The sequence below is a fragment of the Eurosta solidaginis genome, chromosome 3, assembly GCF_040869045.1.
Source record: "Eurosta solidaginis isolate ZX-2024a chromosome 3, ASM4086904v1, whole genome shotgun sequence".
Classification (NCBI taxonomy): Eukaryota; Metazoa; Arthropoda; class Insecta; order Diptera; family Tephritidae; genus Eurosta; species Eurosta solidaginis.
The window spans coordinates 240315203-240337972 of record NC_090321.1 but is presented as its reverse complement, the minus strand read 5'-3'; the positions used below and the strand labels follow the sequence as shown (position 1 = coordinate 240337972).

At 30.3% G+C, this 22770-nt stretch overlaps 1 protein-coding gene across 2 annotated transcripts; it reads left to right on the top strand.

Annotated features, from left to right (window-relative positions):
• Positions 1–2665: 2665 nt before the first annotated feature.
• On the top strand, positions 2666–22440 carry Cpr49Ac (Cuticular protein 49Ac). 2 transcript variants are annotated; one of them, XM_067775694.1, is made up of 7 exons: positions 2666–2920; positions 11475–11523; positions 12275–12304; positions 13901–14051; positions 17010–17025; positions 18075–18229; positions 21030–22440. In XM_067775694.1, exons 1-7 carry the CDS (start codon positions 2867–2869, stop codon positions 21625–21627), a joined length of 1053 nt encoding a protein of 350 aa, XP_067631795.1. In that variant the 5' UTR covers positions 2666–2866; the 3' UTR covers positions 21628–22440. The 2 variants fall into 2 exon arrangements, with proteins under 2 accessions (XP_067631795.1, XP_067631793.1); XM_067775692.1 differs by having other exon boundaries at positions 11475–11613.
• The last annotated feature ends 330 nt before the right edge of the window (positions 22441–22770 follow it).

The window sequence follows — 22770 nt, the reverse complement described above, 5'->3', positions numbered from 1 at the left end:
CAGCTCTATTTTGAAACGCTTCTTAAACTTAATTAGCTTCCTCGTGTCATCTCTGGGAAGTTAGATAATTGGAATCTGTTCTTTGAGCTTCTTCATGATCCATGGCTGTATCACTTTACCTCTTCCACCACCCTCTTGGGCTATGTTCTCCTGAAAGGTATACGAAAAATCTCATTTATGACTAAATTCCAAGGATTAATGAACTGAAAAAGCGATTTAAAGTTGATTCACATAAAAAATGTCAAAAATTAAGTTACGACTAAATACAATTGCCAATTGCAATAAAATCCCTAATTAATTGAATACAAATAATAAACAGGGCAAAGTAATACGAATTAAGGCTTACAGAATTATTTAAAAAAAATCATGATGAGTTGTAAGAAGAGCAAAGCAGAAGAGGGCATTTGCAAAAAATAAGTAAAACCCACAACCACTGAATTAGAACAATAACAACAAACACATACAAATGCATTCAAATTAATAATATATGTTAAGCAGAGCAGAGAATATTTAAAATTTGTATTGTATAAAATAACTCGACAACTTACTTAATACAACAACAATATTACTAGCATGTATAAACAAGTAAGGAATGCTAAATTTGGGTGTAACCGAACATCACATACTCAGATGAGAGCTTTGGAGACAAAATAAGGGAAAATCAACATGTAGGAAAATGAACCTATGGTAACCCTGGAATGTGTTTGTATGACATGGGTATCAAATGGAAGGTATTAAAGAGTATTTTAGAAGGGAGTGGGCCATAGTTCTATATGTGTACGCCTTTTCCAGATATCGCCATAAAGGTTGACCAGGGGTGACTCTAGAATGTGTTTGTACGATATGGGTATCAAATGAAAGGTGCTAATGATTATTTTAAAAGGGAATGGGCCTTAGTGCTATATGTGGACGCCTTTTCGGGATATCGCCATAAAGGTGGACCAGGGGTGACTCTAGAATGGTTATCAAAAGAAAGGTGTTAATGAGTATTTTAAAAGGGCGTGATGCTTAGTTCCACAGGTGGTCGCCTTTTTGAGATATCGCCATAAAGGTGGACCAGGAGTGACTCTAGAATGTGTATCAAATTAAAGGTATTAATGAGGGTTTTAATAGGGAGTGCCCATTAGTTGTATATGTGAAGGCGTTTTCGAGATATCGACCAAATTTAGACCAGGGCGACCGAGAACATCATCTGCCGGGTACCACTAATTTATTTATATATGTAATACCACAAACAATATTCCTGCCAATATTCAAAGGGCTTTCGATTTCACCCTGCAGCACTTTTTCATTTTCTTCTACTTAATATGGTAGGTGTCACACCCATTTTACAAAGTTTTTTCCAAAGTTATATTTTGCGTCAAAAAACCAATCCAATCACCATGTTTCATCCCTTTTTCGTATTTGGTATAGAATTATGGCATTTTTTTCATTTTTCGAAATTTTCGATATCGAAAAAGTGGGCGTGGTCATAGTCGGATTTCGCCCATTTTTAATACCAACATTAAGTAAGTTCAGATAAGTACGTGAACTAAGTTTAGTAAAGATATATCGATTTATGCTCAAGTTATCGTGTTAGTGGCTGAGCGGAAGGACAGACGGCCGACTTGTGAATAAAAACTGGGCGTGGCTTCAACCGATTTCGCCCATTTTCACAGAGAACAGTTATCGTCATAGAATCTATGCATGTACCGAATTTCACAAGGATTGGTAAATTTGTGTTCGACTTATGGCATTAAAAGTATTTTAGACGAATTAAATGAAAAAAGGCGGTGTCACGCCCAGTTTGAAATTTTCTTTTATTTTTGTATTTTATTGCACCATATCATTACTCGATTTGAATGTTGACATAATTTACTTATATACTGTGAAGATATTCAATTTTTTGTTAAAATTTGACTAAAAAAAAATTTTTTTTTAAGTGGGCGTGTTCGTTAGCCGATTTTGCTAATTTTTATTCATCGCACATATAGTAATAAGAGTAACGTTCCTGCCAAACTTCATCACGATATCTTCAACGACTGCCAAATTACAGCTTGCAAAACTTTTAAATTACCTTCTTTTAAAAGTGGGCGGTGCCACGCCCATTGTCAAAAATTTTACTAATTTTCTATTATGCGTCATAAGGTCAACCTATCTACCAAGTTTCATCGCTTTATCCATCTTGCGTAATGAATTATCGCACTTTTTGGTTTTTTGGAAATTTTCGATATCGAAAAAGTGGGCGTGGTTATAGTCCGATTTCGTTCATTTTAAATAGAGATCTGAGATAAGTGCCCAGGAACATACATACCTGATTTCATTAAGATACCTCAAAATTGACTCAAGTTATCGTGTTTACGGACGGACGGACGGACGGACGGACATGGCTAAATGAATTTCTTTTTTCTCCCAGATCATATTGATATATAGAAGTCTATATCTATCTCGATTAGTTTATGCCGTAACGGATTACCGTTATGCGAATAAAATTAATATACTCTGTGAGCTCTGCTCAGCTGAGTATAACAATATTAAAACAAGAACAGCCAAATATTGAATTTATTTTTATATGGTGAGTGTACTAAATGAGTAGAGCTAATCAAGCTGAGTACGCAACGAACGCATGAATCTTGGCAGATGCTCAAGCATTTTACATTTTTCGTATATAAACAAGCTGAACTTGAACGTTAAGCACGCATTCCTGTTGCAACCAGCAAAGCTTAAGGATTACCAGCAAACAATACTAAAGCAAGAGCGCGTTACGTGAAAAGCTGTTATATCTAAATTGCAGAAAGTAAATTTTATTAAATACTTACGACACACGTGAAGTGTGTGAGTGAAAAGTGTTTATAAAAGAATTGAAACTCCAAAAAAAAAAAAATATATGCAAAACAACAACAATATGAATACCAAAGTGATCTTATTTCTAGCATTTGTGGTGAGTAAAAACAGAAAAAAGCAAAAATGTAATTCAAATATTTTAAAAAAACTACTCGTCAAAAACCAAAACAAATCTAAAACAGCATAAAGTGATTTCATTATGCAAATATGTGTGTGCACATGTGGCCAAATGATTTGATGTAGTGCATTACGAATATGGAATTGAGCGGATATTGGAAAATTGTGTGTGAAATCACACATACAACATTAAATGCAGAGCGCCAAGTAGCATTGCATACATAATTACATATGCATGTATGTGTAATATACACACATTGTATATATTTTAATAAGAAATGTGAAAATATAATTTTGAAAAAAAATGCTGCATTCAACTGCTTGCAGTTAACGGAAATTCAAAGTTTTATGAGTGTACGATTGGATATTAAGATTGCCATTACACGTCATTGGAATGTCACTGGAGTCTTATAATATGCAAATATATATTTCTATTTTTAAATTTTAAAGCAAAAAAATGTGTTGGGGTGTGTTTTGCTATTGTTGCCTAAGCAGCAATGCGACTCAGCAAAGAAGTGCCAATCAATTTTTTGTTTTAATTTTTTAATTTTTTTTTTTAATTTTTTATTTTTTTTTTTATCGTTTTTTCTTACTTAGTATTTTTTTAAATATTTTCTCGCTCATAAATATGTGATTTTTTGAATACAAAATCATTAAGCCAATTTAGCAGTTCGATGCATTCATTTTGGAAGTTTCGCGCACTTTTTATTACATACATACATATATAAAAAGAATCTTCATAACGTCAAATGATAATTGAATTTTTGCAGTTTCCTGACTGTTTTACCTTGTTGCAAATAATTGACTACAAAAATATTTGGCAATGCAAAAAATTTGCGTAAATTATATACGTAGTAACATGTATCAATACAGCGCTGCACATAAACATAAGGCAACCGAAAACATTTGTAAAATGTAATGAGTTTTGAACGTATTGCATAGTAATTGGATCATGCAATTTTTGTATTTTATTAATTGTTGTTTGCTTAATTATTTTCATTATAATCACAAATTATTGTGCAATATGTCGAACATTTATTAAATTTTACCAAAGTAATATATGCACATCTATTTAATCTGAGATTATAAAATTAAGTTTCACACTTTAAGCCGTTTAGGCTTGCGCTTAAAATAAAATTCTTTATTAAATTATTAAAGAAAAAGTTAAATTTTTTCTTAAAATTAAGTTTTTTCTTAAGCCTCAATTTAAAATTTAAGAAAATTACTTGCTGTTGTAACTGAAAAATTGTGAAACTGAACCGACATTTTTTTATTTTATATTAAATTTTTTACAATAATTTTTTAAAAACATCAAATAATCGTCAAATTAAAATTCAAGAAAATGTTACTTTCACAAAAAATCAATTCAAATGGGAAATAAATTTTACCCAACTCTTGAAATTTTATTAAAAGTTCTTTTTTGTAATATTTTGTCATAAGCAATAATTTTAAGGAATTTATTTTTTAGTTTTGGAATAAAATTTCTGATACGAGTCCTAGGCTTTCGAAAAAAAAATTATAATCTAGGTATATGTTTACAATATAGATTGAAATATTTTATGCAAACACTATGGACATAGTATTTAAAAAAGAGGTTTACTAAAAAAATATTTTTTTTAATATTTGATTGATCGCTGCGTTAAAAATAGGTTTTGTTTTTAATTTTAATGTAACTAAAAATATAAAAATGAATTACAATTTTTTGTTTTTTGTTCTATTACATCTTTTTTTAATTTTTGAGTTGCGGATTTCCAAGAAATTAGAGCAAACAAAAATATGGCTATATTTATGTGTTTAAAAAATAAGTTTTGTAAAAAAGCAATTTAATATAAAAACAATTGTTTCAGTGTTTTAGTACAAAAATATAATTTATATAAAAAGTGTTTGAAGATGAGAAGTTTTTGAACATTGAGCTAGAATTTTTTTTTTTTTTTTGTACAATTTCACGCATTTCAAAACTTTTTACTAAATTAAAGGATGAAACGCCTTCGTAGAACTCTAGAAGTAAAATTTAACTTTAAGTTTTAAATTAATTGCAAAAAATTTAAGACAAATTTGCAATTTATTCAAATAAGTTTATAATTTTGTTAGTTTTCTTTAAAAAAAATTGTTTTGAATTTTAAAATTTAATTTTAAAAGTTTTTGGAAAAGGTTGGGTTCGCCATTTGGAAGCTTTAAAATTAAAGCAGTTTAAAAGACTTTCCCCATAATTGGTGAAGAGCTCAACTGAGAATTCGACAATTTATTAAAATTTATTTTATCTAAAAAAATTGTATAGCAAATTAAAAAACAAATCTCGCTTTTTGAGTTTTGGATTTTAAAATATAATTAAATTACGAGAAAAAAAAATTAAATACATAAAAAATATAATCTATTAAAAAATTATAGAATTTAAGATCGCGGGTTCGAATCGAGTTCAAGGCCTAACAAAAAAAAATTAAAAGAGAAAAAATGTATCTATTCTAAAAATTTCTTTTAAGATAAAATGTATCATAACAATAATAAAATAAATTGTAATTTTTTTTTTCTTAGGCATTGAGCTTGATTTGAACCCGCGCTCTTACAAATCAATAGGCCGATATAACAATAAAAATAAACGATAAATTTATTTTAAAAACATGTATTAGTTTTATGAATCTTGAATACTTTTTAATATTTAATTTTTTCTCAGCGGCAAATTATTAAAGAGTCCAAAAATTCCCTTACAACAAATTTTTTACTGAAAAACTTAAAAATTAATTTAAAATACAAAAAAGTTTAAAATGGACACTTTTGGTAAATAACTAAGTTGATTTAGAAACAAACAAAAAAAAATTGCTCGAATTTGAGAAAAAAAATATATAAAAAATATGCTTGAAACTTAAAGGCTCCTTTATGAAATTTCAGATTAATTTTCGATATACATACAATTTTTCTTAACTTTTGGCTATTTCTGTTTTTCCAGTAAATGCAATACAAAAACTACTACTAAAAACTACTTTTTTAATTAATTTTTTTGTAGTATTTCTATTAAACGCCATTATAGAAGATAAAACTTTTCATTTTTATATTTTTAAATTTAATTAAAAAATGATGATAATTAGATTTTGAGTTAGCCGCTCTTGAGGCTTATAAAGTATAAAATATTAAATTTCATACTGGCATTTTTATTGATGCAAACATGTTTTATTATCATTATTTGCAAAATTGCTTGCTCTTATTTTTTTGTCAACAGCTGTGTTTGTGCCCACAGTTAGAATGATACACGACCTTTACAATTTCATAACCTTGAACTTGCCTTAAGTAAAATGTGAGCGCGTGTTATTAGCAAAAGATGTTATTAGTGCAGGCTGCTACTGCCAAAATTGCCTAAATACAAAACTATAAGTATAGCGACCTGGAATTCGAAACACACAATTAATTTTTTTTTTTAAATGTTATACTACATATGGATTTCCCTACAAGATAATCATAAATACCTTTTTTCACATTGTGCTCATAAAAACTACCAACGTTTTTTTTATATATTTTACTTTTGTCCATCAAAAAATTCTTTACAAACGAAAATAAATTAATAGTTTTCACAACAATTCAAAAAAGCAGCAAAAACACGGCCTTTGCACGTCACGTTTTCGGCGCACCAAACTATTGTTATTATTTATTAAATGAATTTAAAAAGAAATATTTAATAAAAATTGCCACTATCAATCATTCTAAATGGCTTATATTCATGTTCTACACACTTAACTATAAGCTCCCTATAACGCACACACACGCCATTCTGCACAGCCAATTGCATTGCTTATTGTGGCAACAACAAGCGAAGTCACTAATGCCAATTGTGTGCATCACACCCTAAAATGACTGAAACAACTCTAACGTATAGAGCCAGAATTTGTTTCTTGTTTTAATTAATGGTATATTTTTGTTTATTGTGTCTAGACATCTTTTTTTATTTCTTAAGTGTTAAAATCTCATTTCGAATTGATTTTAATTTTTTTCTTTTATTTTTATTTTTTTAGATTTCGGAGCTTTCGCTTTCTTAGTTTTTTCCCCCATTTTTTGTTCTAGCACAAAATTTACTACATTTATTTATTGTTTTATAAGAGTTTCACATAAATTAATCTATAAAAATGTTAACATTTTTGGGCAAATGATTCATTAATACTGAATTGATTGTTGTGTCCCAACTATGCTTAGAGTTAATAAAGAATGTGTTTAAATTTTATTCTTAACAAACGTTCATTATTATTTATTGTATTCTGCATAGTTCTTAATACAAACTTATGAGAGTAATAAAAATGTTAACCAAACAAATTTGTTTGGGTATATAAAGTAAACCTGACTTACAGAATCCTGTTTTTGCGTAATCCAGAAGCTCATAATCTAGACACGATCAAATTCGGACCAAACATAGAAGGCATAATCCCGAAAAAATATCGAAAAACATAAAAAATTCTTCAAAAAAGTTTCTTCAATGAAAACCCTGTGGTATAGTTATTAAAGCTCCTAATATTGGACTATTCCAAAAATCGATTCATCAATTAGCAAAAGTTGCAAGCAATCGATTATCACTAATTGAATAGCCGTTGGCATTCGATTAGTGACATATGCGACCATTCGAACAGTTTTTGTTGTTTTGTAATTTTTAGTGAATTGTGCGATTTTTGAAGACGATGCAAAGTTTTTGAAGCTCTCCGCAACTCAAATTTCTTTAACTTTTCTTCTTCAGCATCCTCGAAGCTAGAAAAGAAACTCATTTGGAAGCGATCAATTGATTATTTATAAGTAATATCGCAAAAGACTTAGTTTACAAAATTTAAGATTTTTTTTAATGACAAAAAATTTGTCAGTTAGTCAAATAGATGCTATATTGAAATCGAAAACCAGATAGTCGACTTTAAATCTATGTAATCGACTAGTTGATTAGCCGACTAATCGATGGTAAACAAGAGCTATAATATTTGTATTCTATTATTACAATAATTTAGCTGGTTTGTGTGTTGATATTCAAAAAATTTACCTGAGTATGTCTTTTCGGCATTCGGGAGTCGGGTTTATGATGTGCAATCAAATCTTTTATTTAAAAATTTCATTTACTAATGATTTATATACGCTCTGGTAAAAAATATATCTTTTTACGACTCGCGTTCAATTTTTTTTCTTTGACTAGACAAAATTGCATATTTCTGAATTCTCGTTCTCTTCCATAAATCGTCTTATATCTAAAATTGAATTGTTCTATTATTTATAAATTTTTTTTCCAACTTTTTTGCATAGAATGCTAATTCCAAAAAATATCTGAAGCTCATAAACTTTACATCGAAACAGACAGCTAAATAAAAAAATAAGGACGGGATAGCCTTTGGCTGTGGGCTTGTGGTGATCAGATGCTCGCTCGTTTTTCGCAAGCTGGCTTGTGTCTGTTGTGCTGTTTTAATACAGTGTGTCAGAGCGGGTGGAATAATCTTGGGCTCATAGCATTGTAACACCATGTTACAGAAGAAGAGGGATAAACAAATTGACAGGGCTAAATCCAGGATAGCAATACCCTGATTATTCTGGTATGCAATTTTTTTGTTTGCACATACAAACATCATCAAACTACTTCATACTCATGAAAAGCCCTGCAGCGAATTGCACTTGTTTCGAACTCGCACAGAACTATTAGACGCATTAAGAGACGATATTAGTTTTTATTCTTTTCCCCCGCAGTGCTTTAAAATTACTATTTTATCATTGTAATATCCTACGAAGCGGCAATTATAGGTAGCGTTGAAATAATTAGTTGCAGCATTTGGTTAATTAATTTAAATACATATCGCTCAGACTTCAAATCTGTTAGTAGAAGTGTGGCTACCAAGTGTCTCGCTCTGCATCGACTTAGCACCAGTTCGGAGGTAGTCATTAAATCTGTAGTGAAAAACCGTCGCTTTGTATGACTGTGTCCCGCTTTCTTTGCAGAGAGGTATATGAAATAAAATAACAAACAATTTAATAATAAATTAAAACTTGCTTCACTGAACTTGTCCTAAAATTTCTTTTTTGGAATCTGCTGTATATAGAAAAACCTGTTCTAAACAATGTCTTTAAATTGTTAAATTTTAAATAAATCTGAGCATGTCATAACGAATAAGTGTACAATGCTACAATATTTAAATTAATTGACAAAAATGAAGGAAAGGAATGCTAACAGATTCAACAATAAAATTTAAAAAAGAGTTTCAGCCCACAAATCTTGTATTTTTTGCTGTTCTTTGAATAAACAAAGGTTGCATAGTTACAAACTAGATAATGTTAAAATTAAGAAAAAAGAGTATTTAAAAAATGTTTTTGTTTTTAATAACTTTTTTATTAACTTTTTTTTTAATTTTGTAAATAAATAAATTTTTAAATAGAAAAGAAAAAATTTCAAATTTTATTTTTTTTTTATTTTTGTTTTATTTTGATTTTTAAGGTTTCTTTCTATTCCCTTGATGAACATTTAATTTTTATTTTTTCGCCTTTAAGCATGGTTCAACTATATGGTTGGCTCATCTGTGCACTAACAAAATATGTCTGTTCAATTGTCAAAATCTGTGTATTGGTGTTGGTGCGAATGGTATGGAATGGAAACATAAAATTTTGCAGTTTTTATATGTGTAAGAAAATGTTGCCAATGTGTTGGTTTCATGTTGAGTTTGCCATCTCCTTTTGACAATCCCATCGACCATACAATGAAATAAATAAAATCAGCTGATGAGATGAGCCAACCATATAATTGAACCATGCCTTTAAGTAAAACATTTTAAGCTTTTCAAAAAAAAAAGAAAAACTATCAAATCAAGTATTCTTTTTTTTTTTTGACAAATTATAAAGAACACTTCGAATAACAAAATAAATAATTTTTGTGGTTAAATTTTTTTGATTTAAATTTATTTAAGCCTTTTTTTTCAATTCTTATACTAAAAATAACGGTTGCATTGGAAATCAAACCTTCTATTCTTCGGTTTGATTTTTAAGTATTTTAATTCTTCGCACTTTTCCAAGTTTTCGAAATTTGCCCTATTTTATTTGATTCATTTTCATAAATTTATACCATTAAATTCTTTTTAACAAGGGGTTTTTGCTTACGTATACGTGTCTTTTCAGTTGGTGTGGATGTATTTGCATGTAATTGATTTATTTTTGTTTCTATTTTCATTCTTAATCAAACTTTAATATGGTGAACTTTTGTTGTTCGGAAGTATTTAAAATTTTTTTTTCGTTAACGTTTTTTTTTCTTGTTGTTATTATTATTTATTTATTTATTTAAAAAAAAAAATTTTTTTTTTCAGATAAAAACTTGTTAAAATATTTTTTACGCTTTATTTTAAGACTTTGTAATTGAATTTACTCAATTGTTTATTAAGGGCTTATATAATTTTTTTAGTTTAATTAAATTTTCTTCTTATTTATAAACAATATTTTTCTTATTTATATTAAATAATAAATTTTGAATTTTTATTTTTTTTTTTTTATTTTTAATTTTTGACTTTTTTTAATTGTTACTTTTTTATTTATTTATTTTTGTTTTTCTTACTTCTCAATTTTATTTTTTTTTTATTTCAAATTTTACTAGATATTTATACCATTCTTTTTATATTTTTATTTTATGGTGAGCAGTTCAGCTTCTTTAACTTTTTTATGGAATTCTTATATTTCTTTTATATATTAGATTTTATTTTATAACTTTTAAGACTTGGTATTTTATTTTTTATTTAATATTTTAACTTTTTTCTTACCTATGAAAAATTTTAATATTTATTTTTCTTATAACTTTTGATTTTGTAAATAAGAGCTTTTTTTATTAAAGAAAAGCAGTAGATTTTTTTTTGAATTTTGCATGCTCATTTTATTACCGAATTTTTTAATATTATTTTATTATTATTTTTTTTTTACTTTTATATTTATTGTGTACGTTTATATATATGTGACCTGGAATCATGAAACGACTCTAATGTGCGGAAACAAGTTTTCGAGAAAAATGCGTTTAAAGTTTTTGTTTAGCTTGACTCTGTGTAGCGGCTGGTTGTGAACGAATTTTGTAATTAAAATTTAATTAACTTCCTGATAAGCTACAAGCTTGAAACTTGGAATATAGTTCAGAACCCAATGAGAATGCAGTAAGAAGAGAAAAACTCCGATAGGTGGCGCATGGATCGAAATATTTCAAAAAGTCGTATTTGCGGTCCGATTTGGCCTTAAATGCTATTTGTGAAAAAACTAAGAAAGAGGCAAAACTGCGGTTGGCTCCATTGGAAAGAGGGTTAAATTTCCTATAAGAATCACTCAAAAAGTGAAGAACACCATTTTCACACAATAGGGTCGTTTCATGATTCCAGATCACATATATATATACTTTTTTTTCTTCCGAGTACATTTTTTTTTTTTTTTTTCAATAATTTCATTAAACTAAAATTTTAAAGTCTATATATATATATTTTTTTTTTAAGAATACATTTTTTTTTTTTCAATAATTTCATTCAACTAAAATTTCAAATTTAATTGTTTTTTTTTTTAACTTATCTTTTTAGGCCGGGATTGCGCTTTGCACAGCCATACCAGTTGGCAGCAATAACAATGGCAAGTATCAAAATTCCGTAAATAATAAAAACGATGGCAAATATCATCCAGTCAATGATGGCAAATATCGTCCAAGTTCTCAAAACGAAGGTAATTCGTTTAAGTTCACAAAAACGAGAGAAATATAAAATCTTTTAATTTCTTTAATTGTAATGTTGCGTTACTATGGAAATTTAATTTTAATACTGACAAAATTAACAAAAAAAATTGTTTCTTTATTTTGACTTATTTTGAAATATCTGATTGAATTTTGAAAATTTTTTATTATTTTAATTTGTTGTCTTCAAGTGCAAGTGTGTTCTTTTTGTAAAATGTATATTAATTTATATATACCCTGGAATACGTAAAATTTTTTGTTCAATCTTGTTTTGATACATTTTCGGTTTAATTTTTAACAAAAATTTTTGTTCAACAAATCACTTAATACAACTAATTTTAGTAAAATATTTTTGGTAACACTTTCTAATAGTGCACGAACAGGACTAAAACCATATGCATGTACAAAAATGTTAATAACTTAAAGCAAATCAATTGACTGGAAACTAGTTACAAACTAGTTACATACAAACCACTTATATACAACTAATCTATATGTAAGTTTTTATAAATATATTTGCATGTTGCATGTATTTGGCTGGATATGCTTGAAAACTCATATATGTTTTTAACATATTTTTTTGTGATTGGAGTGCATATAAGCGTGTATTTAGTTTTTGTAACTTTTCTAATATACCAAAATATCTAATTCTAGGCGAAAGAAGTGGTCACTATGATGCTCAGGGTAAAAATATTTTTCTAATTTTTTTATTATTCAACTATGCTTGCGAAACTACATAAAATTGATTTAAATAAAACATGAAAACCATCTTCAAACAAAAATATTCAACACAATCCACTCACCATTTATTTCAACACCACTACTAAAAAGAAATATATTTAGTCAATCCATCACCCCAATCCTCATTAAGCCACCCTTATAGTTTCTTTTTCTAATACTGACAGAGGCACAGTGCAGGAAAGTTTACGGCTAGTATCTAATTATGTTCAGTTTGAAAAATAAACTCTCCATAAACTCTAACTTATGACTCAACCTGAACGTATTATAGGAAAAATATACTGTTTCAAAAAATACTGATTCATATATTTAATGCGCGAAAATTTTTATGGTAGGTAATTTTAATAAAAATTTCTTTAAGACTTATTTCACTTATTTAGAAGTTTCAAATTTTTGTTAATATGAAATAACTTTTGCAGAAAATTTGTTTAACTATCGTATGCTATAACTTATATGGGGCCAAATTGTCAGTCTTTATAATATGGTCAGTTGTAGCTTTGTGCGGATAATTATACGACAAAATTTTACATTTATCTCCTACGCGTTTCGTTGGCTTTCGCTTCTCTTCGTGGAGTATTTTAGTAATCCTTCGCACTGACATTAAGGGCGACATTGTGTGATACCGTGATACTTTGTGTCACAGTCCCTCGCATTTACAGTCAGCACTACATAATACAAAATATTTCATTTAAAGTGAATGAGCATAATACGAAATTTGGCTCACACGAGAAAAGATTACTTGTTGCATTATATTTAATTCGCTCCTAAATCACATTTCTAGCACGTGTCAGCTCACTGTACATAAATAAACTTATTTGAACTTATTATCTTTGCTGCCATGTTCGCACTGTCAGCGAGACGTACCTAAAATGTGTTTTGTTTTAAGTGCAAAAAAGTTATTAGAATACTCCTTGAAGAAGATGCAAAAGCATCGAAACGCGCAGGTGGAAAGAGAAAATTTTCAATTTTGCCTTATAATCACTGGCCGTAAAGCTCTAGCTCAGTATATTGAATTAATATCTTTATGTGTATGATTTCTTTTAGTATGGTCACACTGCGCCATAAAAACACCAAAATTCCCCATTAAATCGAGTTTGTTGTTCAGTGTGACCAATGTGTTAGATTTTCTAAATTTCAAATTTTATTATTTTTTTTCTTCATTTTCTTATCGGAATTAGACAATGTTTTATTTATTTTATTAATGGTGTGCAATATTTTTTATTAGAACTGGTTTGTAGGTTTAATTTTGTACTTTGGCTATAAGAAATATTGAAATTTTATTTTTACAAAAAAAAAAAATTGGTAGCTTTGCAAAAGTATTATAATAGCGTAACCCTAGTCTTAATATTAGCAAGTATCCTTAACCCATTAAACTTTCTAGCACCAACACTTACATACATATTTACACGCACACAAACCAACAAAGTTCCAAGTTTTATATGATTTCGCAAACTTAAAAATATTGTTTGTTCTGAAAACATTTAATTTATAATTTTTTCTTTGTTTTTGTTTTTGTTTTTCTCTACTACTCCCTCTACACAGGTCGCTATGTGCACGATGTGATACCTTATCGTCATGTGCATGACAATCGTGAACTTGGATTTTATAAGCACATCCCATATCCTTATGATGGTGGTTATGGACCATATAACGGTTCAAATATACCGTATATGCATGTCGATGTGCCGTATGAGTAAGTATAATTTTAAAAACAAAAACAAAATTTCGTAAATTGAAAAAGATTGCTGACATGCAAAATTTTATGACAAGGAAGTAGGAGAATTTTCGAGTTATAATCAAGTAATCGATTTTTGAGATCTGAAACAAGTTTTATACACAAAATAGTTCTTCTCTAACGAGTCAAATATAAGGGACTAGCTTTCCCGTAAGTAAAGAGCTAGGGCCAAATCGTAACATCCGTGATCGTATAACTCGTCACGTAAAAATATGATTTTCGGATTATGACATACGTGGACGTACTACTTCGATCATAATTTTGGATCGCAACATACGTGACGAGTGGCTGAACGTACACTTTCCGTTCCACTTTCATTCGAACACAAACTGGCGATCGTATCCACACAAATTTCAATGAAAATGTAAGAAAATTGTTAAGATAGATGAACGAGTGAAATATAATAACAAATTTCAAACTCTTATTATTAACAAAGGTCGAAATCAAACAAGCTTAATCCAAGCCAAAAGAAATATTAGCGGAATTCATGGCGAGACACCCGCTTTGGTATCGGCTTGCTTTTTTCACTTATCCAGAAAGAAACTAAAACCTTCTTAAGTTCAGCGCAATCTCTTCAAGAAACTGCAATAATTTTTTGTTACAAAGATATAATACATAAATGATATGCTTGCGCTTTGTTCGATAAGTCCACTGCACTCTCTTAACCACCTTTTGACTATCTTTTCATCGCTTTCGCTATTACTGGAGCTCAAACAAAACAATAAAATTTGATCCATCGCAGTTATTTACTTTATTTTTTATATTTTCGCAACCAAGTTGACAGTTCAAAATCTACTGTGAGCTAAAAATACAATCCAACCTAATGTGGATCGTAGAATTTATTGTGAATTAAAAATCAATTACGTTCCGATTGCTATCGTATGTTATAATCCCAATTTGTTTATACGTTTGACGTATCACGTAATTTTCTTTCGTATGGTTGCCGATCCGTGATCGTATGCTACGATTCGGGCCCTGTTTTTGCAAGTAATGCACTCAATTTTAAAGAACAACTTTTTTAAACTCAGGGTTTTGAAAATCTCTAAATTGTATTGGCTGTTTTTTTTTTTTGGATTTATAGTAAATCAAATAGAAGGAGCATGGCAAGGTAGCGTGTTCTTTTTGCATCCGGACTAAGTCCGCGTTCACTCGAAATTGTCCAAAATGCGTTCTTTTTAAGAAGTAATAATTGAGCTGATGAATGCATTAGCACAAAAGCTTTATTGCATCATAACTACTTTTAAAAGAAATATAGTGTGTTCTTTTTTCGTTCCTCATTCATCTGATGTTTCACAAAAAACAGTAGAAAAGAATAAACGAATTTAAAAATGTATTAACACTTTCCACAGACGATTGGGATCGTCGTCGTATCGTATACGAATTTTTCACTACGCTTAGAAATCTACAAACACTGCTACAAAGATTGGAGTAGCTCAAACTGTTAAGCGATGAAGAATCTGTGTTGATAAATTTTCTTGTTAAAAGTGCAATGCATCCACATTACAATGGAACAGATTGAGGCACTTAGATCTAGCACAAACATTGTGTAAGTCGCGACTAAGTGTTTAAATTTGTATGTACAACCTTAAACATCCAGATCAACACTATTGACATGCGTCTCCCAGAGAAGTCTCTTTTCCCCTTTGCAATAGTTGGAAGCTTTGATTTGTTTCGTTTTTCAGGTGTGCCAAAAACATAGGTACAAAACACACACAAGCTAACGAAACCCCTCATTGCTTAGATCTTTCTACGTTGGTAGTTTGTCATCGAGCCAACGATTTTGAAGTCTTTCGCCTTTTCGACACACATTAATTTCATTTGTGGAAGGTTACATGGCGACTCTTACATTCTACATAAAAAGATATCACAAATTTTGGGTAGAAAGCGATTGAACACCCTTTCGGAGAGATCTATGATGTATTTTTGAGCATTTGACAGGGAGTTCATGGTGACCCAAGCAGTCGTTTTATGTTGATAAATTAATCGTCTGATTTCCATGTGTAGATTTTTTTTAAGGCTTTTTGTTGTTGTTGTAGCGATAAGGTTCCTTCCCGAAGGCTTTGGGGAGTGTTATCGATGTAATGGTCCTTTGCCGGATACAGATCCGGTACGCTCCGGTACCACAGCACCATTAAGGTGCTAGCCCAACCTTCTCGGGAACGATTTATGTGGCCACATTAAACCTTCAGGCCATCCCCTCCCTCCACACCACCAAGTTCCATGAGGAGCTTGGGGTCGCCAGAGCCTCGTCTGTTAGTGAAACAGGATTCGTCGCGGATAGGTGAGGTTGACAATTGGGTTTGGAGAAGCTATGTATATATTGCGCTGGCAACCTGAGGGGTTGCGCTACACAGCCCCTTGAATCTGGTATTTTAGTCGCCTCTTATGACAGGCATACCTACCGCGGGAATATTCTGACCCCCTAACCCGCTGGGGGAAGGAAATTCGAGGATATTTCCGATATTTATTAGCTGGTATCAGGTGGGCCGTAGACGGAGTTCTGATGTAATTAATTCGATGGGAAGATCAATCGAAGGGAGTAGTTATGTGTACGTAGTGAGATACTAGGGAAGACATCGTGTTGTTGTTGTATTAAGACATCGTCGCCAGTTGGTGCAACTTTCAAGCTCAGCGCTGACCATGGAGATATCTGGCGATCTGTAACACTTTCACACAACTCCTGTTGAGGTGCCTTTGTTCACTAAAAAAAATTCACTCATCGTTTTGCTTCTTTAAAATATCTAGAAATTGGAAAAATATATTGTGGCGGGATCTCAAAAATTTCATTTTTCTCCACTTATGTTAGGCGTATAGAAATTGCGCGCCAGCTGCTAAATGTCAGATTTTTTCTTTTCGTCTTTTGCAAAGTAAATCTATGAAAACATTAATAAATTTTCCATTTCTTTTTATTCACAGCCACAATCTTTACACAGTAAGTAATGCTGAATTTAAAGTTCCCGAAATCAAATTGGAATATGGCTTCCCCGAATATGAACCACAAATTGAAATCACATCCAATACCGCCAATCCTGTTGTTAAAAGCTCCGCTGATTCCAAATCCCAAAAAGCAGAGCAATAAAAAAAAACACCGCCTCCAAAAAAATACAAAAACACTCAAGAAAAAATTGAAGTACCGAAATCCCACACCAATCATCTTACATCACACGTAAAAAGTAGTATTAACACAAAACAAACAAACACAATTTCATATAATACCTCAACTAATATTAAGAATCATACACAAAAACCTGTAACTCCTGCACACATTACACATAAGTCCCAAATAACACAAGCAAAAAGTCGAAAATTGCACTAACTTAAGATTGAATTAAAAAAAAAAAACTTAAAGCTAAGTACTTAATTAATTATAAATGAAAAAGAGCTTATAAAATATTCTGAAGGAGAGTTGTTAACCAAATTGTATTAACTTGTTTTTTTTTTTAATTTGAGCAATTTAAAATTGCTAGCTTATTTATAAGAGCTTTTCACAGCTCTCTCCCCCCACTATCGTCACACATGCACTTTCTATAGGTATTGAATACATTTTGCACGCTAATTTGTTAAACGCATACTCCCCACAACTGCATACACTTGCACTCACAAGCACAAACACACGTCCATTTGCACCCACACACAAACAGATAAACTACACTTTTTGCATACACACTCATGCTGCCTGCTGCCAATATACTTATACTCGTATCTATCGTAATTTATGTCTTATTTCATAAATTTCAAAATTATGCAAAATATTAAACGCGCTCTAAACAATTTCACCTTTTTCAAACCGAAAATTCACCAAACCAATTACAAAATCATCAATCAATGCAACAATATTTTTGCCCACCAATACTACTCTCGTACAACAAATATACACACTGACATTTGCCATCCACAACAACAACAAATAATTTAAAAACAAAAAAAAAAAAAAAAAACAAATTATGAAAAAAAAAATATATACGCAAAAAAAAACAATAGTCCACCACAACTACAACGAAGAAACCTACCACCACAACAACTACAACGACAACAACAACTACACCACGTACGGTATTGTTCAACTATGATGAGGAGGGCAAATATAAGGTGTTGCATCAGGAGGATTACCGCAAAAAAGACAAATATGATCATTCGTAAGTAAAAGCATATCATATTTTATTTATCGATTAATCGTATAAGATAGCTTAGAAGCGATCGATGGTAAAGCAAATTCGTAATCCAATCACAAGGTTATTGGCTTCTAGTGGTTTTCTTTACTACTTCAATTTATACCATTTTAACATAACAGTTTCAGACTCTGTCTCTATCGAAATATGCGCGAAGCATAGTATCGCAAATCGATAAATCAGTTCATTATACAGCATTCGAATATAGATTAATTAGACTTGACTGATGCAAGAGAATTGTAATATTGTAACCGTCGAAATTGTCAGCCCATTAGACAACATTTCAATATTTTATTTCCGCAAAATCGTTTTGTCAAGATTTTGTAGTCCAAATTAAAGCCACAAATTTAAAACTAATTGCCTTAATCAAATGAAATCGATAAACTAATGCGATATTTTTATCGATTTCATTCGATTTATCGATAGTTACTAATTAAAAATAACCATAACCCTTTTTTCTTTTCATCATCTATACATTTCAAAGTCAATAACACAGTTCACCACTGAACACAGCTGAATTGATTTTGCATTTACATACAAATTTAAAGTCAAAAAGTTACATACTCGTTCTACTTTCAAGTTATAGTTTTTTATCATCATTGTGTGATCTCATACTAGCTATCGATTATAATTTCGTGAGCTTCGATAACCATCTTCAAATTTCAAAATTCCTTAAAGACGTCCGAATTTGTTTGAAGATTTTAATAATATTAATTTTATCTTTTTTATTTATTTTTTTGTTACAAAACAATTCTACAGAATCCATTATGCTCAACAACGATAACTTCGATATTTATATCATCATTAAATTCATATTAAATCGTATTTCAGAATTTAAAAAAAATTGTCCTCCAAAAATTATAAAAATTATACACACATGTAAAATGAATATAAATTTTCGAACGCTATAAACATATTTGTTTATCGATTAATTTCGATATCATTTCGATATATTTTATGATCAATTTTTAAATCTTTATTCATAATATTAAAAATGTTATCTTTTAACTTCTTTTTTTTAGTATAAAGCAACAATAACTTGTTTTTTGTCGATAAATTTCCATATCCTCTGAATAAATTTGATAACCGATTTTCAAAATTTAAAGACGTCATCTTTTTTAAACTAATAGAACCAAACATTTGGGTATTTATATGCGTTAACCGAGGATTGCCCGTATCGCTTTAAATGTATGAAAACATTTATTTCAAGCAATTTTTAATTTTATAATTTATTTAATAATTTGGGAAAAATTGAAGCAGCGTGACATCAGGACGGACAAGGCGACAGCTGTTTCGATTATACCTTGTAAATCTCTTTAAGGCCTTTTCTCCCGGGAGTGGGAGTCGAACCCGCACTCCTACGATAGTTGAAATGGTTATAAACGCATTCAGCTACGTCATGCCTTAGTTGTTGTAAAGTTTTTCCCAATCGCCTTCTTCGCATATATTATCTTCCACACATTACATAATTCGTATGTAGTTATGTGTTGAAGTTATGCCTGTTTGTAAGGCGGTTTTCAGAGAAACTTGGTATTTGTTGTTGTTTTTTTGTTCTATTTATAGAACTATTTGGGTATTTCTTTTTTGCTTAATTTTAAACTCAATAAAAAATATAAAATTATCGATCACATTGCAATGAAAGTATTCTAAAAAAAAAATCTGCATAAAGAGAATCTGCCTACCTTTAACTTACAACTACTTCCGAACTAGGAACATCGGGGACATGAAGGTAATTAACAGGCAAACTACCTAGCGAAGCAAGGTGCTTTATCAGCATTCGATGGTCCAGAGACCATCTGTGGATCATAAGGGCACACAGTAGGGAAACCATAAGTAACTGGGAAACAAAGTAGTTCAGACAACATTGCTTTTGATGCCCCGGGGCAAATACAGGCGCAATTGTTTATACTTTTAACAACGAGAGTATCAGCCACACTTTTTAATCTAAGCAGAGAGGGCCTATGAACTACCTCATCATGAGTTAGTTACTCATCCATAAGTTAACGAAATTTTCGTTTTCGCTATGCTTACTGAAGCTTAGCCTCTCAGTTAAGTGCAAGGAAAAAGTTTAAACACAGTTCAGATGTTTTTTCACAACAGATTTTTGGGATTTCTACAAATTATTCATAATTATCGATTGAACACGGAGTTGGTGAAAACGAAAATGTTAAATGATGCTATCTGAAAGATTTGTTTCCTCCAGATAAGATATATTTTAATATGGTTGGTGAAATTGACATTTCAAATGAAAAAAAATATTACAAATCGTATTTTTGAACGCAATATACTTGAAAAATATTTCGATTATTTGCGATACATTTGAAAATCAATATTAAAATCACCGCTGAATTTCAAGAATTATCTTCTTACAACTCCTAAACGATAATAAAACTAACTCAGTTTTAGAAAGCGACAGTAAATATAAAGTTTTCGTTTGATTTCGCTAAAGTTTCGTGGCTTTACATTGAAATCAAAATATTCTAAAAAATTATAGCTGCAGGCTTTCAAACAATGTAGCAAATTCCACATTGATTTCAATTCAAGAAGCCTAAACGGTATTTTCCTCATTCTTAATTAACAAAATAACTTATTAAGCTATAATTAAAATTAGTGTAGACTAAATGATGTGCCTGGGCTTTAGCCTTGAACTCGCTAATACACAGTAAATATTGTATTATTTTTTTTATTATTTTCGTTAATGATAACAGTAATTTGGTATTTTTCGCTCTTCTTATAATTTGTATAAATTTCATCTTCATCTAAATAGTTATCTAACTGAAAATGGCATCTATGGCGAAGAACAAGCTAAACTACACAAAGAGGGTGGCACCGATGCTAAGGGCTATTACGAATATACTGGTGATGATGGCAAACTCTATCGTGTCAACTATAAAAGCAATAACAAAGGTTTCATACCCGAGGGAGATCATATTCCACGTATACCAGATGTTATAGCACGCGCGCTCAAATATGTTGATGATTTACGTAAGAGTCGCGGTGAAATGCCAATATTCGATCAACGTGGTTTCCGTATTGATAAAATGTCATCAAAAGATATGATGGCTAAAATCAAAACAATACGTTTGGATGAAATGCCAGCAGAGATTAGAGAACAAATTATACGATTCGAACATGATATTGAACAATATGAAGAACTGATGGAAGCATACGAAAAAGAGCAATTACACCATCAACAATCAGAATATCTTGAACAGCAAGCAACAGATGATCAACAACAACAAGAACAACATCAGCAACAAGAAATTTATCAACAACAATATCAAGAATATCAAAATGATTTATATGATGGTGGTGCCGCTGCGTCCGCATACGATAATAATTTCGTGGGCTATAAACGAGCATAAAGAGCAGAGAGCGTATGTAGATAAAAAATGATGGTTTATGTCGACTGAGTGACGGAGTGTACTTGCCGATATATACTAAGTATACTTGTGCTAGAACTAACAAATTAAAAAATTGAAAAATTCTGAATAAAATGTTTTAGCAATTAATATAAACTATTCAGGAATTTTTTCGATTTATGTGCTGCAAACAACATTGGCTCGTTAAATAGTTATTTTAAATAATTGATTATTATTATTTACTTTTATTATATAAAAACTGTTAAAGATAACGAAATAACGAAAAGCAAAACAAATAATGTATGTATAGTATATAGTAAAAACTAAAAATCTCGCATCATCCACATCAAATTTAATCATTAGTAAAGTGAGGCAAAAAGCTACGTTGGCTATCAAGGTTAACAATCCGCAAGCCGATGACTTTAATTACTGCAACTGATCATAACATTGTGAATCACTCGCCCTCAGTAAGCAGCAGAAGAACAGCAAATCCCATAAAATCATGCTCATACATATAGATGTATTGTTGAAGAAAACGAGAAATCCCTACCCCAATACATAAAAAAATTTACAAAAATACATAACAAAAAAATATTCGTCATAAGAACAAGCCATTTAAATTTAAAACTAAAAAAAAACATTATACAAATTGTTAAGATTGAATTTTGTGTTGAAGTATTTATAATTATTGTATAAGTAATGAAAAGACAAAAGATATAAATATTAGAATTAAGTCATACAATAATATGTTTATTGTTAGTGATAAAAAATTTAATTGAAGAAGAATATTTAAATGAAGTTATAGCAAATTAAAAAGGAACGCACCTTAAATTTTTTTCAATTGCATCTATTTACTCACCCGTCAGTCATATTTACGTCAAAATAGCAGTAAGTCTTCTTCTTCTTGATGTCACCGTACGTCTAATTTTATCACATTGAAGACAGCTGGATGGATGCTCCGCCATTATGAAGTGTCTGTCAATAAGGTTTGACAGCTAACATAGGCATTGTGCGCTATGTTTTGACAGCCAAAGAGAGTTCGGCCAAAAAGCGAGACTTCTTTAAACGCTGCAAAAGAAATGTAAACAAAGTGCCGATTTATTTAATCCTCAAAGTAACAGAAGCAGTACAGGTTCCCCTGCTTGT